Source organism: Filicampus tigris, chromosome 3 (assembly GCF_054856515.1).
Source record: "Filicampus tigris isolate MCC_2025a chromosome 3, RoL_Ftig_1.0, whole genome shotgun sequence".
NCBI classification, from domain to species: domain Eukaryota; kingdom Metazoa; phylum Chordata; class Actinopteri; order Syngnathiformes; family Syngnathidae; genus Filicampus; species Filicampus tigris.
The window spans coordinates 15,094,177-15,109,965 of record NC_141219.1 but is presented as its reverse complement, the minus strand read 5'-3'; the positions used below and the strand labels follow the sequence as shown (position 1 = coordinate 15,109,965).

At 40.4% G+C, this 15,789-nt stretch overlaps 2 protein-coding genes across 2 annotated transcripts; one reads left to right on the top strand and one right to left on the bottom strand.

The window, feature by feature from the left end:
- Window positions 1-5,110: 5,110 nt before the first annotated feature.
- Window positions 5,111-8,384, top strand: nudt19 (nudix (nucleoside diphosphate linked moiety X)-type motif 19). Its single transcript, XM_086026096.1, has 3 exons — window positions 5,111-6,039; window positions 6,871-7,078; window positions 7,163-8,384. Exons 1-3 carry the CDS (start codon window positions 5,263-5,265, stop codon window positions 7,360-7,362), a joined length of 1,185 nt encoding a protein of 394 aa, XP_085882222.1. The 5' UTR covers window positions 5,111-5,262; the 3' UTR covers window positions 7,363-8,384.
- Window positions 8,385-10,610: 2,226 nt separating this feature from the next.
- Window positions 10,611-14,137, bottom strand: LOC147150026 (regulator of G protein signaling 9-binding protein). Its single transcript, XM_086026097.1, has one exon. It carries the CDS (start codon window positions 13,649-13,651, stop codon window positions 12,911-12,913), a length of 741 nt encoding a protein of 246 aa, XP_085882223.1. The 5' UTR covers window positions 13,652-14,137; the 3' UTR covers window positions 10,611-12,910.
- Window positions 14,138-15,789: the final 1,652 nt, after the last annotated feature.

Here is a 15,789-nt window from a genome sequence, read left to right as displayed (position 1 = left end):
AAGGCCGACAGAGCCATTTCGACAGCTCTTTCTCTCGCGTATGCTTGTTTCTTCCATGTTGTTCTCTTTGTGCATGAGAAAGACACAAAGTGCGCGACTCAGGGTCACAAAAAAGTAATAGGTTAACCTCAGGATACATAAAATCACTGCATCGAAATTATACTGCACATTGTAAAATCAGAAGTGTAAAGTTCACAGGTAAAACCTGTGTCCTCATACAACCGTCAGTCAGGAAAAAAAAGAGATTGCTTGTTAATCCATTACTATGAATGTGTTCAAAGACAGCTCCATTAAATCCAAATGTGAGCAAGAATACAGTACAAATGAAGACAAGTTGCTCGTGCATTGGGAGATTTTCTTCTGATCAGAATGGACAGATATATAGGGCCCTATTTTCGTGCCCAGTGCCATTCTAGCTCAAAGTGCAGTCTAACTGTACGCATGAATGGAGATTTCATTCTTTTGGTATTTTCGTAGATGAGTGCAGTTAGAATATGGGTGTTTACGACGTTGTGGGAGTGAACACAGCCGACTTGATTCCTGGCCAATTGAACTGGCTCCTCTCATTCCCTTTAATGGCATAATGGACTCGCTCACTAGAATTCATGCAGAACATTAGCACACACGAAGTACGGTTATAAGGAACTGCAATAAGATTCCACTTCAGGATGATATAAAGTTGCAGATCGCCTTACACCACTGATCCTGTGTAACAACCCCTTCCCCCAACACACTCACATACACACACCCGTTCTGCCGAGGTCATGAGGGCGCTTTTCAAAAGACATTAAAGGTCATAATAATAATAGTAACGCATTCAATGAATGAATGGATTTCTATGGTGATTTAGACGGTTCAATGCACGCTGATGTCATAGTTATTAATGAAATATGATGACATCCACCACACATATCAGCGCAGCGCAGAATCTGTCGGCCTCTGCACCCGGATCAAATCCACCAAAATCACATTACGCCACCTGTTGACCGGCTGAGCTGTTTTCTGAATCGGAACCATGTTTGGTCGCTGTGAGCAGTTGTGATGTCATTTTCAGTCGACAGAAGACAAAATGGCTGGCCCCGCAGATGGCTAAAAACTAGTGCATTTTGCTGCTTAATTTATATTCCACAAATGCAAAATTAATCAGAATGCCGGGTTTCAACTAGTGGGCCTGCTGGGAACATATTCTTGAAAAAATATGTTTGGATTGAGTTCAATCATAAATGTAAAAACAACAACAACAAAATCTTCTTGCTCATAGCGTTTTAATTTTAAAACAATTAAGTAAACAGAACAGTTTATCATGAACGGCACCATTTAAAAATAAAAAAAGTATGTGCTGTTATTTACTGCAGGGCTCTTGATGAATATTAGTGAATGTTTGGAATGGTAAATGCCTGTGTCATTTGTATCTATTCTTGCTATTAAAAACATAGTTGGAAGTAGGTAAATGTATATGGTTATAGTTGGATATATTATAGTTGCATATATTATGCTGTATATGTTCATCTCATGTTGCTTTATGTAGCGCAGCATACTGAGTAGTTTCAAATATTTCTTTAATTATCTACCGGAAAGGGTACTGTATTTGAAGCCTCCTTGTCGCCTAAAAATTCCTAAGATTTTTCATAGATAAATCGTCACATTATGACTTTCAAACACTGAAGCACTGACTCAACCAATAGCAGAGTCTCATTGTACTGTAAATCATTTAGTTGCTTGTCTAGTATGTGCGCACGTGACAATGTGTACTTTTGGTGCCATAATGCACAGAAGGTGAGGTGGTTTTAAAGGAATGTACTCTAAAAGTGACCTACTTTTTTTATACTGAGTCAGCAGAGACAACCATAAACAAGCAATGTAAGCAAACACTTGCTTGGCTGATAAAATTACTACAGTGGCAGCATGTAAACACATGGAAGGTTTAGGTAGAAAGTTCATTAGGCTTGAGTTTACAGAAAAACTTCTGATGTATAGAACACAAAACATATTTTTCCAAGGATATAATACAAAGGGAATTAATGTCCTAAACTTTTAATTGTATAGGGGTTTTAAAACTACATTTTTAACACCGGGGCGGCACGGTGGTCGACTGGTTAGCACGCCTCACAGTTCAGAGATTGTGGGTTCGATCCCGGCTCTGGCCTCCCTGTGTGGAGTTTGCATGTTCTCCCCGTCCCTGCGTGGGTTTTCTCCGGGAACTCTGGTTTCCTCCCACATTCCAAAAACATGCATGGTAAGTTGATTGGACTCTCTAAATTTCCCCTAGGTGTGATTGTGAGTGCAGATGTTTGTTTGTCTATGGGTGCCCTGCGATTGGCTTGCAACCAATTCCTACTGCCCGAAGACAGCTGGGATAGGCTTCAGCACGCCCCGCGACCCTTGTGAGGATAAGCGGTATATATAATGGATGGATTTTTAACACCTCAAACCAGGGGTACTCAATCCCGGTCCTCAAGAGCCCCTATCCAGTCTGTTTTCCATCTCTCCCTGCCTGCAACACACCTGATTTAATGATTCGCTCATCACCAAGCTTCGCACAAGCCTGAAAATGATTGTGATCATTTGTATCAAGGTGTTCCAGTAGGGAGAGATGGAAAACAGGTTCTTGAGGACCGGGATTGAGCACCCCTGCCTCAAACGATTACACAAGTGTGAAAATAAGTTTTGCACAACAAAAAAACACTTGAATTTAATTTTGCTTAAGTATAGTGTCAACCTGAGTCCACTCCTTTGTACGACTACTACTACCAGTAATTTCACTGAGTTGACCTACTTTATTCGTTCATCCAGCCCATTGAGCATTTATATGATCAAAAGTCCATATTTAATTTCTTTATTCATTAATCCCATTCAATAATTTGTTAATTGAACACTGATTGCATTGCAGTGTTGTCGGGCTGAACAATTTTGAAAAATAATCAAACCACCCTTATTGCTATTGCGATTTGATTTTTTTTTTTTTTGTCATAGTCCTCTTTGGAGTTGCTTAACAAACACAAGTAATAAATCAATTTGTATTACAAAAAACATTTTTCAATCAGGTTTATTACACATAAATGTTTTGGTCTTATAGGTTAGGTTTACATTTAAACAAAGGCAATGAACCATGAATTCATGTGTGAGAAAGTTTATTTTATTACTTCAATCAGAGTTGTGAACTTGCTAAACACTTTTGGACTTGGATCCTAAGCGTTCAGTATGACAGCTTTACAAAATTCTCCCCAACAAGTGTAGTGTGAACATAAGTCAGTAAGTCATACTATAAATCAGATTGTAAAATTAATGCAACCAAATCAATGGCTTTATGCTGCATTCAAGGGAAAGCGGATTTATCCCACTCGGATTATCTCATTTCTAACCTTGAAGTGTTTGAGGCAAATGTAAACAACAAAGATGGCTGAATCTTGCAAAATTGCATTCTCCTACATTGCAATGTCGATTTGAATTTGATTAATTGTTCAGCCCTGTAGTGTTGTAATAGTAATGTTTTTGTGTACGTCCACCCCTATTAAATACAAAGTATAGTCTCTCTGAAATGGATGACCTTGGAGACTAGGTTGGTTATCTTTATCAGCATTCCTGTGATTTGATGTTTTCTACTGCAATCTGTGTTGTATTATTGATGCCAACTTGACTAATAAGCCAGAGAAAGTTGAAAAGCAACTCCCACAACCAGTGAGGTCACAGTGGCCAGTTTTGCTGAAAGGCGAAATTTAAGTGAACTCCTCTGCTTCATCACAAAGTTCAACCTTACTTTTATCAGTCCATCACACATTTTCCCACTCGTTTGAGAGATGCTGTTAAAGTCCGATGAAACCAAGGTTGGCATGATTGAAATGCTCATGGCGTTGGCGTGGGGACTTATTAATGTAATAATGCGGCCCTGTATGCGAACAGATATTTGTAAGTTGTTTATGTTCTCATCAACTTGGACCAATGTGAAGCAAAGTAAAAAAAGGTTGCCTTACTCATCCCCTAATTAAATTTGCCTGAACTGACTTAAAGAGGTTCGGCGGACCCAAACAGTAACAGTGTAGGAGTAACTGTGAAGTTAATTTGTGTAGAGAGCAGCGGTGGCACTGGTCTGGTACTTGAGCACAGACACTTCCACTCTGATTACTCACATCTTGGACATTAAACACACACACACACACAAAATGACACGCTCACCTATTTATAAAAGACAGTGACCTTCACTGGATGTTTGTCCATCATTGTAGAGTCCCTGTAATGGCCAGTGGAGCCTTTCTGATGCTCCATCCTCTCAGTATCAACAAAAAGGTTCCACGGTTAACTTTAAGTAACGAAAAGATCATTTCATTGAAACTATATTGCATAGTGTAAAGATAGTACAGTATATTAAACAGTTAACAAAGAAAGCAAGCGTCCCCATATAACATTCAGTCAGGAAAAAAAAAAAAGTTAGATGATCCATGACCACAAATGTGTTCAAAGCCAGCTCCAGTAAGTCCAAATGCACTGAGTTTAGTTATGGAAGTCAATTTGAATAGAATGAAAGCCACACATACAGTCAGTTTCATACAGTATGTTTTATATTAATGCACATTAAATAGCAGGAACTAACGAAATTATGCAAATTATTTTTAGACATATTTGATCAAACTCTGATTGACTAGAATTATTATACACATATTTATACATGATTACAAAATGTCCTTTTTTTATGACATGATAAATGGACAAAGAAGTTATTTTTGTATTGTTACAAATAGTTAAACATACACAATTGTATGACAAATACAGGTAAAGTCATTGCACGGAGCAGGTAATGTGAACTGCTGAAAGTGGTCAGAATTAAACATTGCTTAAAATCTGTCAGGGCAACATGATGGATTTAAGTAGCACTGCCTTTTACAGTCGTTTCACAGGTCCTGGATTTAATTAGTGGTTTGGGCTCTCCTGTGTGGATTTTGCCTGTGTGTGTACCTGCATCCCAAAGACATGTATGTCTGGTTTGGTTGGTATTCGAAATTCAAATTGAAACCCCCAAAAAACTCAAATTTAAACTAACTATAACGCAGGAACCCGAGGGTGCCTGTGGGTGGCAGCAGCTGCTTTAGAAGCATCCGGCCTGTAGATGGCAGGAGTGAGACCTTGAGCCTTTAGTCTGGCGGAAATAATTAAGATTGGAAGTGTGAGTACTTCCAGGTCTTGTCTGACCACCAAAACAACTTGTTGACTGTACATGCAGTGACTTTCCAATGAATTTGACAAGAATTTAAGTTTTGACGTTTTAAAATGAACACGGGACTGAAACACTGGAAGGAGGCGGCTACTCTCATTTTAGTCGCGGGTAACAGGCTCGGCGCGGACAATTTATCCACGCCGGGCTTTGCGTGTTCGCAGACGCCGGTTAAAACCGAAGGACGACCTCGGATTCCTCACCTGTTTGACTACAATGTTTTACTCCTTAAACGAAGCAGTAAAAGTGGATTCATGCCTAACGCCTATGTGTTCCCCGGAGGTATGGTGGACTCTTCCGACTTTTCCAGTGAGTGGTTGGAGGTTTTCAAAGCTTTTACGAACTCTCCCAACTTTGGCCTAAGGAGCGTCCAGCAACCACCAGAGACCAGGCCACCGATATTTGCTACCGACAGGCTCAACCTGGGCTCACCTATACCGGGAGAGGTCGCATTCCGGATCTGTGCCTTGAGGGAGACATTCGAGGAATCTGGCGTGCTGCTTTTCGTGTCCAAAAATGAAGAATTGAGTCTGTTAAAGAGCATTCAGGACACACGCGCCGCCGATGAAGTCAAGCATTACAAAGTAAACGAGATTTGCAGCGATGAACTGAGCAAGTGGAGGGCTTTGGTGAACGAGAACCCGTCAAACTTCGTCAGGATGTGCAGAGAGTTGGAGGTGCTACCCAACATCTGGGCCCTCCATGAGTGGGCTAACTGGCTGACCCCTAAGGGACGATACGGCGTGAAAAGGTTTGACACGGCCTTCTTCATGTGCTGCCTGGAGGAGACACCACATGCCCTGCAAGACAAGAAGGAAATTCAACTCTTACAGGTGACACTGTAACATAAATGTAGATGTGCCATCTTTATTGTTTGTTTATACAGTATGTTTCCCTGTGATTGGGTGACGACCAGTCACTTGCCTAATAGTGAAAAAGGCTCCTGCTCACCAGCAACCCCAAGAAGGACAAGTGCGATATAAAATGTAATTTTATAAATGCAAAGACTGAAGAGTTTGATGATAGATTATCTCGCATTACAATTCAAAACGGTGATAGACTTTTAAAATTATAAAAGCAGTGTTCAGTGTTTCAGATGTAATGTCAAAGGCTGAACATAATCTTGCCAACCTTGTGTTGTTCCATCTTGGAAGAAAACTTTTCCATGGGTAAAAGGGACACGGATGTATTACCAGCAAAGCTATACGTGTGCACTAGTTTGAGTGTGGCGACTCCCGAGTTGTCGTTGATTTTTTTTAGAATTTGTGTTACGTGCGGGTGCATTACATCACATAAGTGCAATACATCACATAAGTCTTCCTTGCCAGTAGTTGGTGTACACTGCAGTTGTTTGACACATCAGTGAATCATTGTGCGTCTGAAAGACGGAAAGGTCTTTGTTCACAATTATCTGTCATTGTGTTAATTGATATTTTATGTTGTTTAAGTACTTGTGGTAGCAATACTTGGTATTGGTGAGAACTCAAGAGTGAATACTTGTACTGGTATCGGTCTGAAAAAAAGTGGTATCGAACGGCCCAGAAAAAAGTTTTGAAATTATTTATCACGGTCTCATGTTTTAATATCCCGATATCCAGGCATTTGACTAGGGGTGTGTAGACTTTTTCTATCCACTGTAGCTCACATGTGTCAATGCGTCCCAGTGGTCGACGCCTTCGGATGTCCTGCAGAGCTTCCAGGCTCGCAATTTGTGGATCGCCCCCCCGCAGTTCTACGAGCTGAGTCGCATGTGCCGCTTCCCTTCGCTAAGCGACCTCCACGCATTTGCCAGGCGACGTGGCACCGAGGGCTGCGAGCAGTGGTTGCCTGTCATCTTCTTCCAGGACGACAGCTACATATCAGTGCTGCCAGGTGCTTGATTTATCTGGTTTTGTTTTTTTCCACCAACTTAACTGATTGCTCCGGTTTTGAAATGTTGCTGCTGTTCTATTGCAGGAGACCAGCTGTACCCGTCGAACAGTTCAGAAGCAACTATGGTGGAAACAAACATGGAGCCTCAAGAAGGTTCTAAATCTGCACTACATCGCTTCTTGATCTCAGACCCCTACAGTCCAGAACTACAAATCAACATCAGACCCAGATATAACCACATGCTACCTCTCATTGGACCAGTGGACTCCGCAACCCTTGTGTGAACACAGTAGGAACAAATCACGAGCAACAACACTCATAGCGAAAACACACCAAGTATTAGGGCGAGCTAACTTGAAGCCATTTGAGTTGTGCAGGACTTCTGAACGATTCCCACTCCCTTCACTGTCTTCGGCCCATTTCAACATGTTATTTCATTTCATGTTTATTTAAATAGGGACAGATGCCACAACATAGACGAATGGAAAAACAATCCCCAATGCACAGCATCACAGCCTTTATAGCTAATACTAATTTTAAATGCCTGTCATCCCCAGAAGGGCTTTTGAACAAGCAATCAGAAAAAAAAATAAGGACCTTAACTCATTCACTGTCGGACATTTTCAGACCCTCTTTTACCCGAACGTTTGAAAAAAAAATGTTTAAAAATATAAATGAGTTCCTGGGATTGAATGGATGCACTGTGAAAAGTAAATTCATCAATGTCAGTGAATGAGTTAATGGTAACATTCCATGCATAGGCACTGTCGGAGCGTTTGTAGTCGGTATATGATGGTGGTGAGCCAAATACTAATATTGAATATTTTGGAGAAAATTAGCTTTAGTACCTTTCAAAGTTAAAACATAGAAACATCAAATGCCCCACGAACACAAAATCAAGGATGTCATTAAAAAAAAAAAAAAAAGATTCTATATTCATCAACATGTTTGTAAAATTGAAATTCACAAATGCATGTGACATCGTGATAAGGAAAAACAGCAACATTGTACAAGTGTATTTCGTTCAATAATAATATTGTGCATCCAACTTTCAAAAACTGAAACTCCTTTATAGAGATTCACCACATACACAGGGTGCTATTTGATTAATTGATTAATTTTTTCATGATTATTGATTACTGCTAAAGAAAATTACAAATTCACTATGTCAACAATGTTACATACAAAACAATCAACACATTAAAAAAAGGTAGGAATTTGCCTGAAAAGTATTTTACTGTGTTTAATGAATCTTGAGTATTGTATTTTTTTTAAATTGAACTACTGAAATAAAATAAAAAAGACATTAATGCAGCCAACATTATTTCAGGAATAGAACAACTTTCATGTGTTTATTTTGTGTAACTTTGTGAAATTGAATCGTGTGACTGTTGACATCAATCCAGCCTTTGAAGGCCTATTTTATGAAGGAAAATCAAAAACGTCCAAACTAAATTCGTTTACTGTCATTATGGGGCTGCTTGCCATTTATATCACACGTGTGTGTGTGTGTGCGTGTGTGTGTGTGGGGGTGGGTGTGTGTGTGTGGGTGTGTGTGTGTGTGTTTTATGACAGGCTAAGTTGAAATAACTAGCTCAACCTTTGTGCTCTTTGCCTTGGAGAGTCAGTTGAGGGTTACCATGGCAACTCCACAGCCTTGGAAACCCACCATCTTTGTCCGTGATGAGGCAATGATGCGGCACTGTGTGTCGCTGGCGTCTTTGTCGAGCACTGTTTGGGTGGGTTTGGACGCATTCACCTTTAAAAGGCCCCGCTCATCAAGCTCATACGATTAAAGTTTAATTCAGTTTTTTGGATGAAATTGTTGTATTTGAAAGCTTGCAAAAATATATTTAGATATTTCCTGAACTGTCCGAAAGAGTCTCTGAAGTCGGCATCCCCTCACGCTTCAGAAACTTCAAGGCCAACATTTTAGTCCTCTCTCTCTTTGCCATGTTTAATTAATCATCTTTGTATTTTTTCATCTTTTGGAAATTACTTGAAATGGCAGCACAAGATGCAAAATGGTTTTCATGCGCACTATGTCCTAAGATGTTTTTGGCTTTAAAGCAAGGTCCACAATATTGCAAAAGTAAGGACAGGGCAAATTTTTTCAGTCAGGGGCCAATCTGCACCAGAGGACTTTTAAGGGATTCTCAGCAGCTTGAGAAAAATATTGGGGCATGGCTTGTAAATATTTATTTTTTATGAGAGAAAGCAGAAAACTCCAGGGAATCCGTTTGGTTACAAAATTTAATATTAAAACAATTTAAAGAAGCATTGTACGCTGCAAATCTTTGTTTTTTGTGTGTCGCAAGTCTAAAACATTTTAGAACGGTCTTGCAATGCGTTTTAGATCTTTGGAGGTAAATGTTGAGTTGAAATTGATGAGTTATTTAAAATTGTGGAAAAAGGGTTATTCCTTACATACTGTAAAATATTAAATACTACTACGTGACTGTCGGGCCACCCGAAATTAAATGATGCTGGCCCGCCTGGTACACATTTACTAAATAAATATGATGAAATCAACACGTTATTGCGTTTTGAGATTGAATATTCAATAATTGGAGTTTTATCCACTTACAGTGATCAATCAACATTGATATATATATATATTTTTTTTAAATATAGAAAATGTAGACAGTAGTAAAATGGGCATTTGAATTGAAAATGGGGAAGTTAATAATGAATTCATGCTTTTTAAAAACATTATTATAATAGGATGGGAGAATCTTCATTGTTTCAGCAGAATCATGCACTTCCCATAGCTGATGTCAGTCATATTCTTTTTAAGACGACAAACTATACTGAATCAGCAGCCCCTGTGCTGGTTGCAATCAAGTAATACACTGCATTTTGCCTCAATTGCTTGCAACCAATCCTGAGTAATAACGCACGGAAAATAATTCAAAAGTGTCATGATTAATATGTTATGCTGACATTCAATTTGAAAATGTTTTTTTTTTGAATGATGTGATTTAAATTCAGCTCACTTTTCAAAGACTGCATTTGTACTGCTCCTTTTCCCCAACAATCATCAAGCATAAACAATAAGCGCTGCAAGTGCAATCCTAAATCCTTTTGTCTGTCAGTCCAGCATAAACGAAAAGCACCACAGCACAGTTGTCAATGTGAGTTTTTTTTGTTTGTTTTTCCATGTATCCACTTTCAGCTACCTACTAACCTTGAGCGGTTGTATTTTAATTCATTGGCGTCCCAGTGCACTACTTACACCAAACCCCTCTTTGATCTTCAGAGCCTTAACATCTCCTGCGCTATTCCAGGAATACACAAATACTCTTAGAAGTAAAACCATTAGCCAGGCAGATCAAGCATGTCCATTGGAAATTTGAACAGCATTTGACCTTAAGGTGGTTATGTCCAGAGTAATAATCGTCTGCTTAAAATCCCTTCAGCTTTGCAGCGTTTACGGTGTCAAGGCTTGACATTTGGCACTTTAAAAACCAAGATGATTATCTCAAATGATTCTATGCAAAAGGAGAAATACATGCAAGGATTTTACTGAATATGCTTTTTGAATATTTTTATTATAATAAATATACCTGATTGTATGTACATTATCTGAGACAGATGACTGTTTGTACAAAACCTCTATTCATATATACTGTACTGTATATACATACTCATGTTGCAATATATACATTCGACCCTGAAAAGAAGCACAAGCTTAACAGTGAACTGGTGCATTATTTAAAGACTGGCCATCTTGTAAAAGTCGCCAAAAAAAAACTCTTACAGCATTAGCATAGCATTGTGATTTGATGCACACAATCTGGCTTCATGGATTATAAAATGTGGACAACCTTTGCCAACTACACTACGGAATAGTGCCCATGAAATCACATCCAGCCTGTGAAAAGCTAACTTTTGCCATCCATGCTTTTCCTCTAACAGATGGCCGCATTTGCTTTAAACAAGTCTAAGTGTAAAGCATCGTTTTGCGTCAAGAGAAATACTTAGTAGTCAGGCTACATTCCTGCATGGGCTCTCTCGCTAATCCACTTGGATTACGTGTCGCTGATGGCCAGATACTGCCTTACATTACAGCATTGAACACATTTATGAAAACAGGCTGGCGAGAAAGGCAAAAAACATTGAATGTGCTATACAGTACACACCCTCTGACATCGTATTTGAAATTGCTGCCATCCCCTCTCTGACGTCGAACAGACCCAAATTCTCTTGTGTACCACAAGTCATCCATAAATCGTTGAACAAAGATCTCCAAGGGTGCATAGTGACTTGTATTGTGTGAGGTATGTTGTTCAGATTATGTCTGTGGTGTCTGATGTATGGACTCACTTGGCGTCATGTGTCTGATGTCCTTCCATGAAGTTCCTGCCCCACAGGGACAATAAATTTATCTTCTACTCTACACTACTCATACTTTTGTTTTGTTTTCTTTCCATCCAATTTTCCAATAATAAACATCCCCCTGGGCCCTAAAAACAGGCCTACTTTACCTCCAGTTGTGCCTGACGGCTATTCTCGGCACTTATAGTTGTCCTTTCTTTTTTTTTTTTATCTAGTGAACACATTGACAATTCAATTACTTAATTTTGCAAGTCAAGATACGCTTGCAAGACCTCAAAAAAAGTCAAGAAAAAAAACTAGTGGTTTTGAATGCCCTCCCCCCAATGATAATTAGGGGAGCAGTGCCTTACAAAGTCCAGCAGATAGCCTATCTTATATTTAATACAGAGTAATGATCCAATAGTACAATAGTCCCATAATAAGTCTTATTTCTGCTGTTTGGGGAGTAATTTCCACAGTGGGTCTGTTTGCCATGAGAACATCCTAATGGGTGTATGGGTGTAGTGCCCCATAATTTCTGCCTTGCAACAAGTTGCTGTGACGAGGCAAATTAATCTGCACAATTCTCTTGGCAATGCTTCTGAGGCATATTTGGGCCACACTGAAAAGAACAAAAATACAGAGTCGGAATTACAGTATTACAATCCAAATATTATGAGAATAAAGTAAAATGCAATTTTGCAAGGGGCTTGTATAGTACATGAATACAGTGGTAAGTGGTAAAGTTACAAAAAAAATTCTTATATGACAATGATCGATTTTTACAATAATATATGTTTTCCTATGTTATGCTGAACAGCTTTGTTCACATAAAAATCGTTTTGGGGAGGGGGGTCACATTTTAACTCTTGTAACATTGTCTTCCCCCCCCCCCACAAAATGTATGGTTTTGCTCTCATGCCATTAGAATTTTTTTACGACTTTACTGTCGTAACATTAATTTATTTTATTTATTTTCCAAAAAAAAGTTTGCTAAGTTTTTGTCATAATGCTACATTACTAACATAAAACTTCGAATCAATTTAAATAACATTTTTCTCATGATAATATGACTATTCTTGTAACATTACAACTTGTAAACTCGTAGCATTAAATTTTAGCCCCTGAAATGACATAATACGGCTTTATTCTCATAACATATCAACTTAAATCTTGTAAACATTGCAATATTTTTCTTTTCATAACACCACTTTATTCTCGTAACCCTTTAATTCAATTTATGCCATGCTCGTGATAGTATGACTTTATTTTCATTGCGGCCCAATATTATCTCCTACACTGCTGATTGTGCACGATGGCTAATAATGAATCAAAAATAATTGTACTGACTACATTTTGGAATATAATTTGACTTTTTAAACACCACATCATGACAGTAAGAGAGATACTGTACTGTAGTTAAGTGGCGGTTTTGGTACTAGTACCCTACTGTGCACCACTGCATTTTAGGGCTGAAGCTACGAGCCCCCAACGCCTCCAGGGATGGGCTGTTGTTCATGACATGTTGATGACCAGATATCCAAGCACCACCGCCACAGTCACGATGACAAAGAAGACCACCACGGCGCAGATGGACGCGAAGCCCGCGTCCCCGCCGCCTCCCCCCTCCTCGTCTTTGGGTTCCTCCTCGCAGATGGAGATGACGCCCACGGAGGAATTTCCCACGCTCATGTTGGACTTGAGCTCGGCGCCCGCCTCCTGCTTGGCTTCCACGGCCCACGGCGCCACCTGCACCTTCATCTCCATCTCCTCCATCATCTGACTCACCTGGCCGATCTCGGCCTGCAGGTCCCGCAGGTCGGCCGTGTCGATGTTGCTGTCCGCTTCGTACTTCATGTTCTGCACGCTCATGGCGCGTGCTGCCACCGTACTGGTGCTGCCCGTCATGCCCGTCTGAATCAGGTGCCTGGTGGGCACCTTGAGCGGGAAGTCCTGGCCTATCTCCAGGGAGCGTTTCATGTCCACCTCGAGTAGATCCATGCTGCTGGAGAAGAGCACCCATAGCCGCTCGTATTCGGCGCGGTCCTCCTTGCTGATGCTCTTGTCTTTGAGCAAAGAGGTCAGCTTAGTCCGGTTGGCCACGGCCAGCTCCTGCGCCTTTTTGCGGGTCCGCTTCAGCTCCTCGCGCAAGTTCTGCGAGTCCGACGTGCTGCCCAGGGCCACGACCAGGTGCCGGTAGCACGCCGTCACTTTATTCAGGGCGTCCAGCATAGTTTTACACTCCTCTTTGCCCATGGCTGCTCACCGACGCGCTCTCAATACCCTCCTCCTCCCCCTCTTCCTGTTCCTCCACAGAAATATGACAAACGAGAGAAATGGCGATCTGCGTGGATCACCCCTCTCCTATGTGAGTGCACATTCCTTTCTATCCTGCATGCCGCTTCCTCTCCAGGAGACTTACTCGCCCTTAAATGGGATTTAGCCTTTTCCCGCTCCTTTACGCACGGATGCGCAATAATCCCGCAATGTCTTTCTTATAAATATCCACACTTAGCTACAGGTGGCAAAAATAATAGGGGGAAATCAAGTCCTTAAATTAAAAAATAACGACGGAGAGCGCCATTCGGCGTTAAAAGGGGGGAAACAGCGTCCACTCTACACGGAGACGGTCGCAGTTTGATTCCGTTTGGCTTCGTGCGTCTATTTTGGTGGCCCAAAGCGCAATGGATGATGTTTAAATGCCACTAAGCGCCTTCTGTGGTCACGTGCGCGCGCTAAAAGCGATGTCCGCCGTGACAGGCTGTAGAGAATGAGGGACGGCCCACAGACGAGTGGGGAGAGTCCGAGCTTGTTGATTGGCTCGCGAGGGTGCTCGTCACGTGGGAGACGCACGTTGGCGTCATTGGGTTAGGCCAGTACAGTAGCGGAGATCCCATCACACAGAGTGACTGTCACCACCTTCAACGGTTTGGATGGCCGGCTAGAGCTGACAGGTCCTCGCATGTTGCATTTATATTCACTGCAACAATCAGACATGGCAAAAGTATACGCATACTTTGTACTGATGGAGAAGTACAAATGCTGTAGGCTACTTCTGCCACAGTAGAGACTGACTGTGGTCGCAGTGACGTGCGGTCAGGTTGATGACTGGTGAGGCACTGACTCCCCTGGAGTCAGACATTAAAATACGAAAACAAATTAGATGATTAGCCTTAAATTTGACCTTATTTGAAACGTATGTTCCAATGAAGGTCACATGCAGTTGAATTTTTGAGTATTTGTTTTCAAAGCGTTTATGCTTCAATCAAATTCCACACTATTCAACAATATGATAGCAAGAAAAATAAAATATTTCACATCACAAGCTCATTGTTGTGTTTTTTAGTTTTTGTTTTGCTTACATCTCTTTTTTTAAATTGAAAGAGCATTTGGACTTAACTTTATATTTAATGTGATGGAAGCCCGCATATAAAATTACCCAAGTGTCTGGTATCATAAATGTATGCCTGATGCTTCTAACAAACCAATCTGCGTCAAAATGGCTGTCTGCACATCCTCGACCAGCCGCGACCATGGACGTACACAATAACCTGGACTGCCGATTGGCTCTCGATGCTGAAGCCAGAAGGCAGCCAGCAAATTCAGCTATTTTAATGATGAAATCATTGCTGGGTTGAAAAGAAAAATCAATGTAAAGCGTGGACCACAGAACAAAATTGGAAAATAATTTAAAGTAATCATTATTAGATTGTTGTTGCCATTTTTATTTTACTCTCTACATACAGGGGAGGGGACAGGGAGGCTCTGTGTGCCCTGCCTACCCTAACTGAAGTAAATACTTTTAGAAAACAACATATAGATTTCATGTTGTATCTGTTCTTTAATATTGTTTTTTTTTGTTTGGTTTTACTCTCTTGTTTAAAACAGATGTCTGTACTTTTTACGCCTTACATTGTAAAGAGGCTTGTATCCTTTTCAAAACTCTTGTGGATGGCTACACAATGTAAAAAAAAAGAGAAAAATAGAGAGAGGAAAGTCATCTGTAGTTGATATCTTAATTGAGTGACTGATTGAAATATTGATGACTCATATAGCAGTAAAAAGAGAGACAGCAGCAACATGGAGGAACATTAACCGTTGAGCGTTAATCATGATGATGCAACAGATTCAGAGAAACAAAATATTCTTGAGCAATGGCCTTATTTAAGAGAATTGTTTGACAATGTCAACACAAGAGTAAAATAGTGGCGATTGCATTGTCTTCCCTTTTTTTTCCCCTCTTCTCCTCAATCATATCACTGTATATATTTGTCAGTTAAAAAAAAGAAATAATTTCATTTCTTTTTAAACCGGAGGCTATAACATGTGTTAGCCGCAGTAGCTGGAGAAAACCCACACAGTCTCATGACTCCATTCCCATGATTTCAACTGGG